At 51.0% G+C, this 17,877-nt stretch overlaps 1 protein-coding gene across 1 annotated transcript in view; it reads left to right on the top strand.

The window, feature by feature from the left end:
• The window catches only part of PDZD7 (PDZ domain containing 7), an 86,326-nt gene that overhangs the window by 29,358 nt on the left and 39,091 nt on the right, over positions 1-17,877 (top strand). The window contains exon 9 of the mRNA XM_066600935.1: positions 14,778-14,969. Coding sequence (XP_066457032.1) covers positions 14,778-14,969 — 192 coding nt within the window. The remainder of the gene's footprint in view (positions 1-14,777; positions 14,970-17,877) is intronic.

Here is a 17,877-nt window from a genome sequence, read left to right as displayed (position 1 = left end):
ATGAGTTTATCGTCACTGATGCACAACCATTGGAAAGTTCCCGGGGTCCGGGGGATGAGGCTGGGGACTTCCGGCAACTGTCTCAAGACCTTTCAGAGGGTGAGGAGGACGATGACGATGAGACACAGTTGTCTTGCAGTGAGGTAGTAGTAAGGGCAGTAAGTCCGAGGGAGGAGCGCACAGAGGATTCGGAGGAAGAGCAGCAGGACGATGAGGTGACTGACCCCACCTGGTGTGCAACGCCTACACAGGACAGGTCTTCAGAGGGGGAGGCACGGGCAGCAGCAGGGCAGGTTGCAAGAGGCAGTGCGGTGTCCAGGGGTAGAGGCAGGGCCAGACCAGATAATCCACCAACTGTTTCCCAAACCACACCCTCGCGCCATGCCACCCTGCAGAGGCCGAGGTGCTCTAAGGTCTGGCAGTTTTTCACCGAGACGCCTGACGACCGACGAACAGTGGTGTGCAACCTTTGTCGCGCCAAGATCAGCCGGGGAGCCACCACCAACAGCCTCACCACCACCAGCATGCGCAGACATATGATGGCCAAGCACCCCACAAGGTGGGACGAAGGCCGTTCACCGCCTCCGGTTTGCACCGCTGCCTCTTCCCCTGTGCCCCAACCTGCCACTGAGATCCAACCCCCCTCTCAGGACACAGGCACTACCGTCTCATGGCCTGCACCCACACCCTCACCTCCGCTGTCCTCGGCCCCATCCACCAATGTCTCGCACCGCACAGTCCAGCCGTCGCTAGCGCAAGTGTTGGAGCGCAAGCGCAAGTACGCCGCCACGCACCCGCACGCTCAATCGTTAACCGTCCACATAGCCAAATTTATCAGCCTTGAGATGCTGCCGTATAGGGTTGTGGAAACGGAGGCTTTCAAAGCTATGATGGCGGCGGCGGCCCCGCGCTACTCAGTTCCCAGTCGCCACTACTTTTCCCGATGTGCCGTCCCAGCCCTGCACGACCACGTCTCCCGCAACATTGTACGCGCCCTCACCAATGCGGTTAGTGGCAAGGTCCACTTAACTACGGACACGTGGACAAGCACAGGCGGGCAGGGCCACTACATCTCCCTGACGGCACATTGGGTGAATTTAGTGGAGGCTGGGACAGAGTCAGAGCCTGGGACCGCTCACGTCCTACCCACCCCCAGAATTGCGGGCCCCAGCTCGGTGGTGGTATGTTCGGCGGTGTATGCTTCTTCCACTAAAGCACCCTCCTCCTCCTCCTCCTCAACCTCTGTCTCGCAATCTAGATGTGTCAGCAGCAGCAGGACGTCGCCAGCAGTCGGTGTCGCGCGGCGTGGCAGCACAGCGGTGGGCAAGCGTCAGCAGGCCGTGCTGAAACTACTCAGCTTAGGAGATAGGAGGCACACGGCCCACGAACTGCTGCAGGGTCTGACAGAGCAGACCGACCGTTGGCTTGCGCCGCTGAGCCTCCAACCGGGCATGGTCGTGTGTGACAACGGCCGTAACCTGGTGGCGGCTCTGCAGCTCGGCAGCCTCACACACGTGCCATGCCTGGCCCACGTCTTTAATTTGGTGGTTCAGCGCTTTCTGAAAAGCTACCCACGCTTGTCAGACCTGCTCGTAAAGGTGCGCCAGCTCTGCGCACATTTCCGCAAGTCCCACACGGACGCTGCCACCCTGCGCACCCTGCAACATCGGTTTAATCTGCCAGTGCACCGACTGCTGTGCGACGTGCCCACACGGTGGAACTCTACGCTCCACATGTTGGCTAGGCTCTATGAGCAGCGTAGAGCTATAGTGGAATACCAACTCCAACATGGGCGGCGCAGTGGGAGTCAGCCTCCTCAATTCTTTTCAGAAGAGTGGGCCTGGTTGGCAGACATCTGCCAGGTCCTTCGAAACTTTGAGCAGTCTACCCAGGTGGTGAGCGGCGATGCTGCAATCATTAGCGTCACCATTCCTCTGCTATGCATCTTGAGAAGTTCCCTGCAAACCATAAAGGCAGCCGCTTTGCGCTCGGAAACAGAGCCGGGGGAAGACAGTATGTCGCTGGATAGTCAGAGCACCCTCCTGTCTATATCTCAGCGCGTTCAGGAGGAGGAGGAGGAGCATGAGGAGGATGAGGAGGAGGGGGAAGAGACAGCTTGGCCCACTGCTGACGGTACCCATGCTGCTTGCCTGTCATCATTTCAGCGTGTATGGCCTGAGGAGGAGGAGGAGGAGGAGGAGGAGGAGGATCCTGAAAGTGATCTTCCTAGTGCGGACAGCCATGTGTTGCGTACAGGTACCCTGGCACACATGGCTGACTTCATGTTAGGATGCCTTTCTCGTGACCCTCGCGTTACACGCATTCTGGCCACTACGGATTACTGGGTGTACACACTGCTCGACCCACGCTATAAGGAGAACCTTCCCACTCTCATTCCCGAAGAGGAAAGGGGTTCGAGAGTGTTGCTATACCACAGGACCCTGGCGGACAAGCTGATGGTAAAATTCCCATCCGACAGCGCTAGTGGCAGAAGGCGCAGTTCCGAGGGCCAGGTAGCAGGGGAGGTGCGGAGATCGAGCAGCATGTACAGCCCAGGCAGTGCAACAGTCTTTAAGGGCCTGGACAGCTTTATGGCTCCCCACCAAGACTGTGTCACCGCTCCCCAGTCAAGGCTGAGTTGGCGGGAGCACTGTAAAAGGATGGTGAGGGAGTACGTAGCCGATCGCACGACCATCCTCCGTGACGCCTCTGCCACCTACAACTACTGGGTGTCGAAGCTGGACACGTGGCCTGAACTCGCGCTGTATGCCCTGGAGGTGCTTGCTTGTCCTGCGGCTAGCGTCTTGTCGGAGAGGGTGTTTAGTGCGGCTGGGGGAATCATCACAGATAAGCGTACCCGCCTGTCAACCGACAGTGCCGACAGGCTAACACTCATCAAGATGAACAAAGCCTGGATTTCCCCAGACTTCTCTTCTCCACCAGCGGACAGCAGCGATACGTAAGCAATACGTAGGCTGCACCCGCGGATGGAAGCTACGTTCTCTCTCACCATCCAAAACGGGGACATTTCTGCTTCATCAATCTGTGTCTAATATTCCTCCTCCTCCTCCTGCTCCTCCTCCTGATACCTCACGTAATCACGCTGAACGGGCAATTTTTCTTAGGGCCACAAGGCTCACTCATCTAATTTTTCTAAACAATTTTTATATGTTTCAATGCTCTTAAAAGCGTTGAAACTTTAACTTGAACCAATTTTTCGTTAAACTGGGCTGCCTCCAGGCCTAGTTACCACTTAAGCCACATTAACCAAAGCGATTAATGGGTTTCACCTGCCATCTTGGTTGGGCATGGCCAATTTTTACTGAGGTACATTAGTACTGTTGGTACACCAATTTTTTTGGGCCCTCACCTACAGTGTAATCATAGCAATTTGTATGTTCTTCGCCTGCACTCATGGTACAGAAGTGTGTGTGGGGTTGGCCTACACTTTAGCTACATAAATGTAACTTGGGCCGTGGCTATACTGCAGCTACTGAAATGGAACTAAGACTGCGCTCCCACTGAACTGCTGCTTCGGAATTGTTCCTGGGGCCTGTGTAGGCTGCTACAATGACTTAAATGGAACTAAGACTACTCTCCTCCTATACTGCTGCTTCGGAATTGTTCCTGGGGCCTGTGTAGGCTGCTACTATTACTGAAATGGAACTAAGACTGTGCTCCTCCTATACTGCTGCTTCGGAATTGTTACTGGGGCCTGTGTAGGCTGCTACTATTACTGAAATGGAACTAAGACTGTGCTCCCCCTATAATGCTGCTAGTGATATGTTAGTGGGGCCTGTCGCTAATGCTACGGCTGAAATGTTACTAATTATGGGCTCTGCCTATACCGCTGCTAATGGTATGTCTCTGGGGTGTGGAAACAGAGGCTTCCCAAAGACATGATGGCGGCGAGGCCATTTCCCACCAACGCGGTTACTGTTAAGGTACATATTACCAGTCAGACTGGGGCATGCAGTGTTGGCCGAAGCCCACCTGCATTAAGCACGACATTACTACCTCAGCTGTGTTGGGCACTGCAATGGGATATTTCTATGTACCGCCGGTGGCTTCCTGGCACCCACCCATGCTGTGGGTCCACAGGGAATTATAAATGCATCTGTTTCCACTTGTAAAGAACCCCAGTCTGACTGGGGCATGCAGTGTTGGCCGAAGCCCACCTGCATTAAGCACGACATTACTACCTCAGCTGTGTTGGGCAATGCAATGGGATATTTCTATGTACCGCCGGTGGGTTCCAGGGAGCCACCCATGCTGTAGGTGCACACGGAGTTTAACCTACATCTGTCCACTTGTAAAGAACCCCAGTCAGACTGGGGCATGCAGTGTGGGCCGAAGCCCACCTGCATTAAGCACGACATTACTACCTCAGCTGTGTTGGGCACTGCAATGGGATATTTCTATGTACCGCCGGTGGCTTCCTGGCACCCACCCATGCTGTGGGTGCACACGGAATTATAAATGCATCTGTTTCCACTTGTAAAGAACCCCAGTCTGACTGGGGCATGCATTGTGGGCCGAAGCCCACCTGCATTAAGCACGACATTACTACCTCTGCTGTGTTGGGCACTGCAATGGGATATTTCTATGTACCGCCGGTGGCTTCCTGGCACCCACCCATGCTGTGGGTCCACAGGGAATTATAAATGCATCTGTTTCCACTTGTAAAGAACCCCAGTCTGACTGGGGCATGCAGTGTGGGCCGAAGCCCACCTGCATTAAGCACGACATTACTACCTCAGCTGTGTTGGGCACTGCAATGGGATATTTTTATGTACCGCCGGTGGGTTCCAGGGAGCCACCCATGCTGTCGGTCGACAGGGACTTCACAATAGGGAGTTGTACCTGCCTGTGTCTATGAATTAAAAAGCCCGGTCTGACTGGGGCATGCAGACACCTTGACAGAATGAATAGTGTGTGGCACATAGGTTCCCCATTGCTATGCCCACGTGTGCAGCTCCTGATGGCGGTGGCACAGGATTCTATTTCTCATTGCTTCTGTACAGCATTGTGGGCTATCGCTGCCTAGCCGTGCCAACCTCTGCAGTGTGTGCCTGCGGTTCCTCCTCATGGCAGACGCACTTCTAAATAGACATGAGGGTGGTGTGGCATTAGGGCAGCTGAAGGCTGCGCAGGGACACTTTGGTGTGCGCTGTGGGGGGGGGGGGGGGCGGTTGGGCAGCATGTAACCCAGGAGAAGTGGCAGTGGAGTGTCATGCAGGCAGTGATTGTGCTTTGTTGGAGGTAGTGTGGTGCTTAGCTAAGGTATGCATTGCTAATGAGGGCTTTTCAGAAGTAAAAGTTTTTGGGAGGGGGGGGGCCCCACTCTTGCCGCTATTGTGGCTTAATAGTGGGACCTGTGAACTTGAGATGCAGCCCAACATGCAGCCCCTCACCTGCCCTATCCGTTGCTGTGTTGTTCCCATCACTTTCTTGAATTGCCCAGATTTTCACACAAGAAAACCTTAGCGAGCATCGGCGAAATACAAAAATGCTCGGGTCGCCCATTGACTTCAATGGGGTTCGTTACTCGAAACGAACCCTCGAGCATCGCGAAAAGTTCGTCCCGAGTAACGAGCACCCGAGCATTTTGGTGCTCGCTCATCTCTAGTGACAACCCAACAGTCCCCTGCAACATGCCTGGGATACTGGAATTCAACATGCTTGGTCTGTATTTCACTATTGTGTCATTCAAGGACACCACAAAGGAAACTGCAGCTGACAAAAAACATTTCAACTAGAGATGAGCGAGTATACTCGCTAAGGCACATTACTCGAGCGAGTAGTGCCTTAGCCAAGTATCTCCCCGCTCGTCTCTAAAGATTTTGGGGCTGGCGGGGGGCGGGGAGCGGCGGGGGAGAGCGGGGAGGAACAGAGGGGAGATCTCTCTCTCCCTCTCTCCCCCCCGCTCTCCGCCGCAACTCAGCTGTCACCCGCGGGGAGATACTCGGCTAAGGCACTACTCACTTGAGTAATGTGCCTTAGCGAGTTTACTCGCTCATCTCTAATTGCAACCCATCCCAAGTTTGCCTGGAACCGCCTGGATGTTAAACAGTGCTTCTGCGAATATAAATAATAAGAAAATGCACAAAGCTCTTTGGACCAAAAGTAACACAAATACTCAGGGCTTCGACAGGCAAGTGCATGCACAAATACTTATGCCACTAGGGGGCATATTTCTGCATGAACAAGCCCAAAGTATTTTTTCTTTTTTTGCAGTTCAAACTCTGCGCTCTTGTGCACAAAAAAAACCCTGAAACATAGCGCAGAACCTTTTTTTTTCTCGTACGAGACACACACTCATGAGAACCAAATCAATGACTTTGCTTTGTCTCGTTTTGCACGCGTGATTGTCATGTCAGCGAAACGTTCCACAAACATTGTTTAAGCCCTCCAACCTCATCCCAACTATGAAGCAGGAGTATTGTGGTTTGGAACTGCTTTGCTGCCTTATGGCACCTTGTGATGATTGAGAAAACAATGAATTCTAATGGCCCATTTACTCACAGCGATTATTGCTCAAAATTCGTTCAAACAATGTCTTTTGAGTGATAATCGTTGCCTGTAAATGCTACCACCGTTAGCTTTTCGTCCGAACGATGATTTTTAGTTCAGCATGAAAACCAATGTTCGGCTAGCCAGGTTAGAGCAGGGACCGCACACTGATTCTCCACAGGAGCGTTGATAACATTGTTTTCTGCTGCTGTACCATGGGAGAACAATGGAGCTGTATGCAGATAGCAAACCACCCACTGTTATCCACATACTGCAAAGGGAGCTTTATTTATTTAAATGCAAATTGAGCTAATAAGCTACTAAGGGGCATTAGTGTCCATTAGTAGCTAAGCGAAATGATTGCTCGATACTGTCACTCAAACTGTCTTTTGAGCGAATTTTGAGCGATCATCTTTGCATGTAAATGGGGCTTTCGGGTGCCTATTACATGGGATGAGCTATCGAGCCAACGATGTCTGACAGCTCGTCCCAGCAACAATCGTTCCCGTGCTTTTACACAGGATCGAGCATCGCTGACTGAATGGAGGCACGTTAGTGAAAGGAGGCGGAGCGGGGCCGGGGATCGTTCTGGCCCGCCCACCTCCATTCACAGTAAGTAGACAGTCATTTATAAGTAACACTGCCTGTTTACATAGAATGATCCATCATTCAGTTTTCTGCATGCAGAAACTGAACAACAAACAAGAAGTGAATGATTCTCCTCCTTGGTCCCTTTGCCATACGCATTTACACTGAACGATTATCAACGCTTCCATAAGTGCATCTCATTTGCGCTGTGAACAGTGCGCTTTTCAACGCATTTTTGCGCATAGTACTGTACTTTTTGTGCTCACAGGGCCAGTTGACATGAGCACGGAACCCCTCCCCCACCCCCCGCCGCGATTTTGAACCTATTTAATCTAATACATTCCAGATATGTTCTTTTTCCCACAGAATTGTACAGCGTATTGTGCATTTGGGTGAGTATTAAGTGTACATTTGTGCACCTCCCATAGGTGACCTTTGGTGCACAAATACACGTAAAAATAGAGCATGCAAATTTTTTTGCACGCGCAGAAGCGAATAGTGGGAATGCACCCATTGAAATCAATGGGTTCTATTTTCTACGTATTGCATGCGCAAATACGCTCATGTGAAGGAGCCCTGAAAGTGGATCACAACATTTTACAGGGACATAGAAACACAGCAGTTCGTGACCTCAAATTGAAGAGATGTTGTGTGATGCAACAAGACAATGACCCAAAGTAAAACAACTAAAGAGTGGTTGAAAAATAAGAATCTCTGTTTTGGAATGGCCAAGTCAGAGTCCTGATCATAAAGGGTTCTTTTAGCTCTTACAAATTGATGACCTATTCACAGGATAGTCAACAATAGCTGATCTGCAGGGGTCCGCTGCCTGGGTTCCTGGCCAATTAGCAGTTTACCAGGCCGCTGTCACTATGTACCGAACATAGTATTGCAGTCACAGCTTTCATCCTAAAATGAAGAAAGCACATACGTGGTAGGAATTGGGCTAAACAGCAGCAAATATGAAAAAGACTTGGGTATACTAATAGATCATAGACTGAACATGAGTCAACAATGTGATGCAGCAGCAAAAAAGGCAAACGCAATTCTGGAATTTATTAAGAGATGCATAGAGTCTAGATCACGTGAGGTAATTATCCCCCTCTACTCTTCCTTAGTCAAACCTCATCTGGAATACTGTGTCCAGCTCTGGGCACCCCACTGTGTGAAAGAAGCTTTAACCATATAAAGATGCTATGACATGACCTGAAGAGGGCTCTGCACACAAGGCATCCCAGTAATATTCATAAGGTTGTGCAAACTTTGTGCAAACCCTCCTCAAGGTTGTGCAAACTTTGCAGCTCCAAGAAACGTGATAGAAATGATTGCTGACAAGGGGGATCTAAATGTTATTAAAATCAAGGGTTCCCTTACTTTTAATTTCTGCACTGTAGATGTTTATTCTATGTGCTCAATACATGAGCAGTACAACTGTTTGTGTGTTATAAATTAAGTTAGATTGTGTTTGACAGTAATTGTGACAAGCAGATCACATTTTATTAGTAATCAGTGCTGAAATCCAGGTAATTACAAAGGGTTCACTTAATTTTTCTTGGAACTGTGTATGGCTGGCTTTAGGATTGCAAAAATGTTCTAAGGGTTAAAGAGTAATGATTAGAGATGAGCGAACGTACTCGTCCGAGCTTGATGCTCGGGCGAATATTAGGGTGTTCGGGATGCTCGTTACTCGTAACGAGTACCACGCGATGTTCGGGTTACTTTCAGTTTCCTCTCTGAGACGTTAGCGCGCTTTTCTGGCCAATTGAAAGACAGGGAAGGCATTACAACTTCCCCCTGTGACGTTCAAGCCCTATACCACCCCCCTGCTGTGAGTGGCTGGGGAGATCAGATGTCACCCGAGTATAAAAGTCGGCCCCTCCCGCGGCTCGCCTCAGATGCCTTGTGAGTTAGCTGAGGGACAGTGCTGCTGGTGCCGGAGCTGCTGTAGGGAGAGTGTTAGTAGTGAGTGTAGGCTTCAAGAACCCCAACGGTCCTTCTTAGGGCCACATCTATCCGTGTGGAGGCTGCTGTTAGCAGTGTTGCCCATTTTTTTTTTTTTCAAAATCGGCTGTGCAGAGCATTGCGCCCTGCAGTAATACTACAGGGACAGAAGTGGTGGTTAGGCAGGGAGAGTGTTAGGAGTGAGTGTAGGCTTCAAGAACCCCAACGGTCCTTCTTAGGGCCACATTTAACCGTGTGCAGAACTGTGCAGGCTGCTGTTAGCAGTGTTGCATTTTTTTTTATTTTTTTTTTAATCGGCTGTGCAGAGCATTGCGCCCTGCAGTAATACTACAGGGACAGAATTGTGTAGGCAGGGCCAGAAGACATATATTATTGATTGAATATAGTCAGTGGGCCTTTTATTTACCCAAAAAAGGGAAACATTCTATTTGGCCTGCCTCTGACAGTCCTCAGCGTTCTGGGTACGTGTGTGGTGGGTGCAGAACGTAAACAGAAATCATACGCAGCCAGCTACGTTTAACAGCAGGCTTGCGCCAATTTCTTTCCTGCCTGGGAAAAATCACCGCTCTGCTGTAGTTAATAACTCTGCAACCCTGCAGTTCTGTGACACATTTGCAGGGCCAGAAGACATATATTATTGATTGAATATACGCAGTGGGCCTTTTCTTTACCCAAAAAAGGGAAACATTCTATTTGGCCTGCCTCTGACAGTCCTCAGCGTTCTGGGTACGTGTGTGGTGGGTGCAGAACGTAAACAGAAATCATACGCAGCCAGCTACGTTTAACAGCAGGCTTGCGCTAATTTATTTCCTGCCTGGGAAATCAAATCACTGGTAATACACCATGCTGAGGGGTAGGGGTAGGCCTATAGGACGTGGACGCGGGCGAGGACGCGGAGGCCCAAGTCAGGGTGTGGGCACAGGCCGAGCCAGTGCGGTGGCCAGGGGTAGAGGCAGGGCCAGACCGAATAATCCACCAACTGTTTCCCAAAGCGCCCCCTCGCGCCATGCCACCCTGCACAGGTCAAGGTGCTCTACGGTGTGGCAGTTTTTCACAGAGACGCCTGACGACCGACGAACAGTGGTGTGCAACCTTTGTCGCGCCAAGATCAGCTGGGGAGGCACTACCAACAGCATGCGCAGGCATATGATGGCCAAGCACCCCACAAGGTAGAACGATGCCCGTTCACCGCCTCCGGTTTGCACCACTGCCTCTCCCCCTGTGCCCCAACCTGCCACTGAGATCCAACCCCCCTCTGAGGACACAGGCACTACCGTCTCCTGGCCTGCACCCACACCCTCACCTCCGCTGTCCTCGGCCCCATCCAGCAATGTCTCTCAGCGTAGCGTCCAGACGTCGCTAGCGCCACAGTTTGAGCGCAAGCGCAAGTACGATGCCACGCACCCGCACGCTCAAGCGTTAAACGTGCACATTGCAAAATTGATCAGCCTAGAGATGCTGCCGTATAGGCTTGTGGAAACGGAGGTTTTCAAAGGCATGATGGCGGCGGCGGCCCCGCGCTACTCGGTTCCCAGTCGCCACTACTTTTCCCGATGTGCCGTCCCAGCCCTGCACGACCACGTCTCCCGCAACATTGTACGCGCCCTCACCAACGCGGTTACTGCCAAAGTCCACTTAACAACAGACACGTGGACAAGCACAGGCGGGCAGGGCCACTATATCTCCCTGACGGCACATTGGGTGAATTTAGTGGAGGCTGGGACAGAGTCAGAGCCTGGGACCGCTCACGTCCTACCCACCCCCAGAATTGCGTGCCCCAGCTCGGTGGTGGTATCTGCGGGGGTGTATGCTTCCTCCACTAAACCACCCTCCTCCTCCTCCTACGCAACCTCTGTCTCGCAATCAAGATGTGTCAGCAGCAGCAGCACGTCGCCAGCAGTCGGTGTCACGCGGCGTGGCAGCACAGCGGTGGGCAAGCGTCAGCAGGCCGTGCTGAAACTACTCAGCTTAGGAGATAAGAGGCACACGGCCCACGAACTGCTGCAGGGTCTGACAGAGCAGACCGACCGCTGGCTTGCGCCGCTGAGCCTCCAACCGGGCATGGTCCTGTGTGACAACGGCCGTAACCTGGTGGCGGCTCTGCAGCTCGGCAGCCTCACGCACGTGCCATGCTTGGCCCATGTCTTTAATTTGGTGGTTCAGTGCTTTCTGAAAAGCTACCCCCACTTGTCATACCTGCTCGGAAAGGTGCGCCAGCTCTGCGCACATTTCCGCAAATCCCACACGCACGCTGCCACCCTGCGGACCCTGCAACATCGGTTTAATCTGCCAGTGCACCGACTGCTGTGCGACGTGCCCACACAGTGGAACTCTACGCTCCACATGTTGGCCAGACTCTATGAGCAGCGTAGAGCTATAGTGGAATACCAACTCCAACTTGCGCGGCGCAGTGGGAGTCAGCCTCCTCAATTATTTACAGAAGAGTGGGCCTGGTTGGCAGCCATCTGCCAGGTCCTTGGAAAATTTGAGAAGTCTACCCAGATGGTGAGCGGGGATGCTGCAATCATTAGCGTCACCATTCCTCTGCTATGCCTCTTGAGAAGTTCCCTGCAAAGCATAAAGGCAGACGCTTTGGAATCAGAAACGGAGGCGGGGGAAGACAGTATGTCGCTGGATAGTCAGAGCAACCTCATGTCTATATCTCAGCGCGTTGAGGAGGAGGGGGAGGAGCATGAGGAGGAGGGGGAAGAGACAGCTTGGCCCACTGCTGAGGGGACAGATGCTGCTTGCCTGTCATCCTTTCAGCGCGTATGGCCAGAGGAGGAGGAGGAGGAGGAGGATCCTGAAAGTGATCTTCCTAGTGAGGACAGCCATGTGTTGCGTACAGGTACCCTGGCACACATGGCTGACTTCATGTTAGGATGCCTTTCTCGTGACCCTCGCGTTACACGCATTCTGGCCACTACGGATTACTGGGTGTACACACTGCTCGACCCACGGTATAAGGAGAGCCTTTGCACTCTCATTCCCGAAGACGAAAGGGGTTCGAGAATGATGCTATACCACAGGGTGCTGGTGGACAAACTGATGGTAAACTTCCAATCCGACAGCGCTAGTGGCAGAAGGCGCAGTTCCGAGGGCCAGGTAGCAGGGGAGGCGCAGAGATCAGGCAGCATGTACAGCGCAGGCAGGGGAACATTCTCCAAGGCCTTTGCCAGCTTTATGGCTCCCCAGCAAGACTGTGTCACCGCTCCCCAGTCAAGGCTGAGTTGGCGGGAGCACTGTAAAAGGATGGTGAGGGAGTACGTAGCCGATTGCAGCACCGTCCTCGGTGACGCCTCTGCCCCCTACAACTACTGGGTGCTGAAGCTGGACACGTGGCTTGAACTCGCGCTGTATGCCCTGGAGGTGCTTGCTTGTCCTGCGGCTAGCGTCTTGTCGGAGAGGGTGTTTAGTGTGGCTGGGGGAATCATCACGGATAAGCGTACCCACCTGTCAACCGACAGTGCCGACAGGCTTACACTCATCAAGATGAACAAAGCCTGGATTTCCCCAGTCTTCTCTTCTCCACCAGTGGACAGCAGCGATACCTAAGCAATACGTAGGCTGCACCCGCGGATGGAAGCATCGTTCTCTCTCACCATCCAAAACGGGGACATTTCTGCTTCATCAATCTGTGTATAATATTCCTCCTTGAACCAATTTTTCGTTCAACTGGGCTGCCTCCAGGCCTAGTTACCACTTAAGCCACATTAACCAAAGCGATTAATGGGTTTCACCTGCCATCTTGGTTGGGCATGGCCAATTTTTTCTGAGGTACATTAGTACTGTTGGTACACCAATTTTTTTGGGCCCTCACCTACAGTGTAATCATAGTAATTTCTATGTTCTTCGCCTGCACTCATGGTACAGAAAGGTGTGTGGGGTTGGCCTACACTTTAGCTACATAAATGTCTATACTGCAGCTACTGAAATGTGAAAGAGACTGTTATCTCCCTAAACTGCTGCAATGGGAATGTTACTGGGGCCTGTCTTGAGTGCTACTATTACTGAAATGGAACTAAGACTGCGCTCCCCCTATACTGCTGCTAGTGATATGTTAGTGGGGCCTGTCCCTAATGCTACCGCTGAAATGTTAATAATTCTGGGCTCTGCCTATAATTCTGGGCTCTGCCGCTGCTAATGGTATGTCACTGGGGTGTGGAAACAGAGGCTTCACAAAGACATGATGGCGGCGAGGCCATTTCCCACCAACGCTGTTACTGTTAAGGTGCATATAACCACGGACACGTGTAGAGGACACATAGTGCCTCCAAAACATCCCCCTCCTCCTCCAACAATGAAAACATTCTTGGCAAATACCTTTGCATTGGTCCGTCTGGTGGCAGTCCAAGAATTTCACCTTTAACGACACAACAAGAGAGCACCACCACCATCCCCCCGCCACAGCCCACTTAATCCTGGCCACATTCCGAAAACCAACTACATAAAACCGCGCTACCAGGTCCGCAGTCACCACCACATTACCACCAACGAGGTTACTGTTAAGGTATATATTACCAGTCAGACTGGGGCATGCAGTGTGGGCCGAAACCCACCTGCATTAAGCACGACATTACTACCTCAGCTGTGTTGGGTAATGCAATGGGATATTTTTATGTACCACCGGTGGCTTCCTGGCACCCACCCATGCTGTGGGTCCACAGAGAATTATAAATGCATCTGTTTTCACTTCTAAAGAACCCCAGTCTGACTGGGGTATGCAGTGTGGGCCGAAGCCCACCTGCATTAAGCACAACATTACTACCTCAGCTGTGTTGGGCAATGCAATGGGATATTTTTATGTACCGCCGGTGGGTTCCAGGGAGCCACCCATGCTGTCGGTCAACAGGGACTTCACAATAGGGAGTTGTACCTGCCTGTGTCTATGAATTAAAAACCGCGGTCTGACTGGGGCATGCAGACACCTTGACAGAATGAATAGTGTGTGGCACATAGGTTCCCCATTGCTATGCCCACGTGTGCAGCTCCTGATGGCGGTGGCACAGGATTATATTTCTCATTGCTTCTGTACAGCATTGTGGGCTATCGCCCCGCCCCTTTTAAAGAGGGTCGCTGCCTAGCCGTGCCAACCCTCTGCAGTGTGTGCCTGCGGTTCCTCGTCATGGCAGACGCACTTATAAATAGACATGAGGGTGGTGTGGCATGAGGGCAGCTGAAGGCTGCGCAGGGACACTTTTGTGTGCGCTGTGGACACTGGGTCGTGCGGGGGGGTTGGGCAGCATGTAACCCAGGAGAAGTGGCAGCGGAGTGTCATGCAGGCAGTGATTGTGCTTTGTTGGAGGTAGTGTGGTGCTTAGCTAAGGTATGCATTGCTAATGAGGGCTTTTCAGAAGTAAAAGTTGTTGGGAGGGGGGGGGGCCCACTCTTGCCGGTATTGTGGCTTAATAGTGGGACCTGTGAACTTGAGATGCAGCCCAACATGTAGCCCCTCGCCTGCCCTATCCGTTGCTGTGTCGTTCCCATCACTTTCTTGAATTGCCCAGATTTTCACACATGAAAACCTTAGCGAGCATCGGCGAAATACAAAAATGCTCGGGTCGCCCATTGACTTCAATGGGGTTCGTTACTCGAAACGAACCCTCGAGCATCGCGATAATTTCGTCCCGAGTAACGAGCACCCGAACATTTTGGTGCTCGCTCATCTCTAGTAATGATACATTCTCATTAAATTACTACTTTTTTTTTTTTAGAGGCCAGAAAGAAGAAGAAGAAGGAGAAGCGCTCCACTCCGGAAAGTTCAGGCCTACAGCGGTCCAAGACGTTCATGAACTTATTTTTTAAAGGCAGCCTTGGAAAACAGAATGGACCCAGCAGTAAGGAGACATCTACTCCAGATGCTAAGAGAAAAGGCAAGTCCCCCTCACGGGGTGAAGCAGATAAAGGTATTACTGAGGGATTTAGCATCCTGAATTCTGATTCTTATGTAATGTAAGCAGCCATGGACAGAAAGCAATTACCATCCGTGAGTCACCATAGTGATAATGAGCAAAGCGATCAATAATAAATATAAATGTGTGAATGTCCTATTGATGCATGAGAAGCGTTGACTTGACAAGCCGAAAAAAAATCATTATGCAGCAATTACTTACTGGTTAATGCTTTGCGTGTACACTAAACAATTACTGCATTAGGCCTCGTTCACACGAGTGCTGTTTTCCCGCATGATAGGCGCGCTAAAAAATCTCGTCTAATTACAACCAATGGTTTCCTATAGAACCGTTTACATGAAGGAATTTTAGACGCGCTTAATCCTCGCACCAATCAAAGATAGGACATGCGACTGCAAAGCTCACATCTAAGGTCCGTGGTGTGAGAAAAGATAGGACCTGACTAGAGATGAGCGAGTATACTCACTCAGGCACATTACTCGAGCGAGTAGTGCCTTAGCCGAGTATCTCCCTGCTCGTCTCTAAAGATTCGGGGGCCGGTGCAGGTGACAGGTGAGTTGCAGCGGGGGGGAGAGAGGGAGATCACCCCTCCGTTCCTCTCCGCTCTCCCCCGCCGCTCCCCGCCCCCCCGAATCTTTAGAGACGAGCGGGCAGATACTCGGCTAAGGCACTACTCGCTCGAGTAATGTGCCTTAGCGAGTATACTCCCTCATCTCTAGACCTGACCTATCATGGTGCGTGCTTTCCATAGACTCCTATGGGAGCTGGATTACACGCACCTCGGATCGTGTGAACGGGCTAATTAAGATAGCTGTAATTCACCCGTTCACGCGATCTTTAGTGCAGTATAGCCGCGATCTTTTTATACGCCTATAATGGGCGAAAACAATGCTCATGTGAACGAGGCCTTAGGAACACCTACTCAATAACGGGTTGGTCCACCTTTTTGGGCGATCATGACTTGCAGCAGCTCCATCAGTTGGTGCACATTCCGCAGATAAGTGGGAGTGGATCTCACCACCCTTTCCACAAATCTCAGCATATCTCAAACATGTTTAATGCTGTCACAGTCCAGTGAATTTGGGGCCAAGGCAGTGTAGAGAATTCATTGTCATGTTCCTCCAACCACCTTCTAGTGATTCAGGCTCAATGACACGGATTGTTGTGCTGTTGAAAGATGGAGCTGTGGTTGGGCAAAAATTCCTGAGGATATGGGTGCAGTTGGTCAGCTAACAGTAGTGCTCAACATGCAAGGATTGTGGTAAGATGACCATGGGCCATGCTAGAAAAATGCTCCTCACACCATGACCGTGCCACCACTGGCTTGGTGAATGCATGGGATATGACTTCATGATGTTTACACGATGTGCTGACCTCTCCATTCACGATGTGCTGACCTCTCCATTCATATGGTTCAGTAAGGAATGGGACTCATTAATCCAGTTGATGAAATGTACGCTACATGGTCATTTTGCACATTTGTCTAACTTCCCTGCTGATGTATTGCTGGGTCTGTGGCCTGGCGCTGTGTGATCCCCTGTTGGATGTCTGTCCATAGTTTAACCAGTCTTAGTACACTCTTCATACTGTGGTTTGTGAACAGCCAACAAGTGCGACTTTTTCAGAAATACCGGCACCACACCTTCGGCCACCAACAGTCTGCTCAGGGTCAAAGTTACTGGAGTTACCATGTTTATCAATGACTCCAAATGTTGCCTTCTGCTGTACAGAGAAGAGGTCAGCAGATCAAGGCGCGGCCATCATGTGGTACTATGTTACTGATAGTAAGATGTTGCGCACCCGCTGTTCTGCAGTAATTGATCGGTGTACTCTCTACTTTGTAATACAACTTCATATTTGGCTGCTAAGCTGATGAGTGGTAGCTAAGAACACCAATGTGATTTATACAGCTCTCTTTAAAGAGGTTTTGCAGACCTGTACTATTGATGACCTACATTCCGGATAGGTCATCAGTATTTGATCGGCGGTGTCCACTGCTTGGGATCTCCACCAATTAGCTCTTTGCCTGGTCCACTGTCAGTGTGGACAGAGCTGTAAGCAAACAGCTCTGTCTTTTAGTGCAGTGGCCTTGGTTAGTAATGCAGATACAACTCCCATTGAATTCAATAGAAGCTGTGCCTGCATTACCTACCCAAAGCACTGCAATCTTGACAGAGGTGTCTGCTTCCGATTCCGTCCAGTGACAGTGGGCCGGGCGAACAGCTGATGGGGAAGGGGGGTCCTAAGCAGAAGACCCCCGCCGATCAATTATTGATAACCAGGATGGAGGATAGATCATCTGTAATATAGTCCCAGAAAACCCCTCTAAATGAGTTATCCAGGATGAGTAAGAAGGGTCTGCTGTGCTTGCAGAAACAGCGTCACATCTGTCCATAGACTGTGTCTAGTCTTGGAGTTTAGCTCCCTTCACTTGACTGGGGATGAGATGCAATACCAGACACAGCCCATGGACAGACATGTTTCTGCAAGTATGGCGGACCATTTATTCTACTTCTGAACACCCCCTTAACTATTGTTCTGTAGCACTGGATGACATCTACTAACTAAGGGAGAGTCACAGCAGTGGACAAGCTGTGTAGTCCCATCCAGATAAAAAGGAAAGTCAGCCCTGCTACATCTGTAATTTATTGTTACATTGTCAATGCAATCAATTCGTTAGGCGGTGAACCCCATATTACCCATCTTAAGGTAAAATTGTGTTTGTTCACATTTAGGGTGCGATCCCATGTAGCTGATTTGGTGCAGATTTCGTCGAAGATCTGCAGCAGATTTCACCACCTCAATGGAGTGCGCACATAGCGATCTGAGAAGAGTCAAATCTTCAGACCACACGCAGAATTCACGGAGGGACGCTGCGGGCACCATTCACACATTGCCTAGA

Source organism: Eleutherodactylus coqui, chromosome 4 (assembly GCF_035609145.1).
Source record: "Eleutherodactylus coqui strain aEleCoq1 chromosome 4, aEleCoq1.hap1, whole genome shotgun sequence".
Lineage (NCBI taxonomy): Eukaryota > Metazoa > Chordata > Amphibia > Anura > Eleutherodactylidae > Eleutherodactylus > Eleutherodactylus coqui.
Note: the sequence above shows the minus strand (reverse complement) of the source record. Positions and strands in the feature narration are given on the sequence as shown.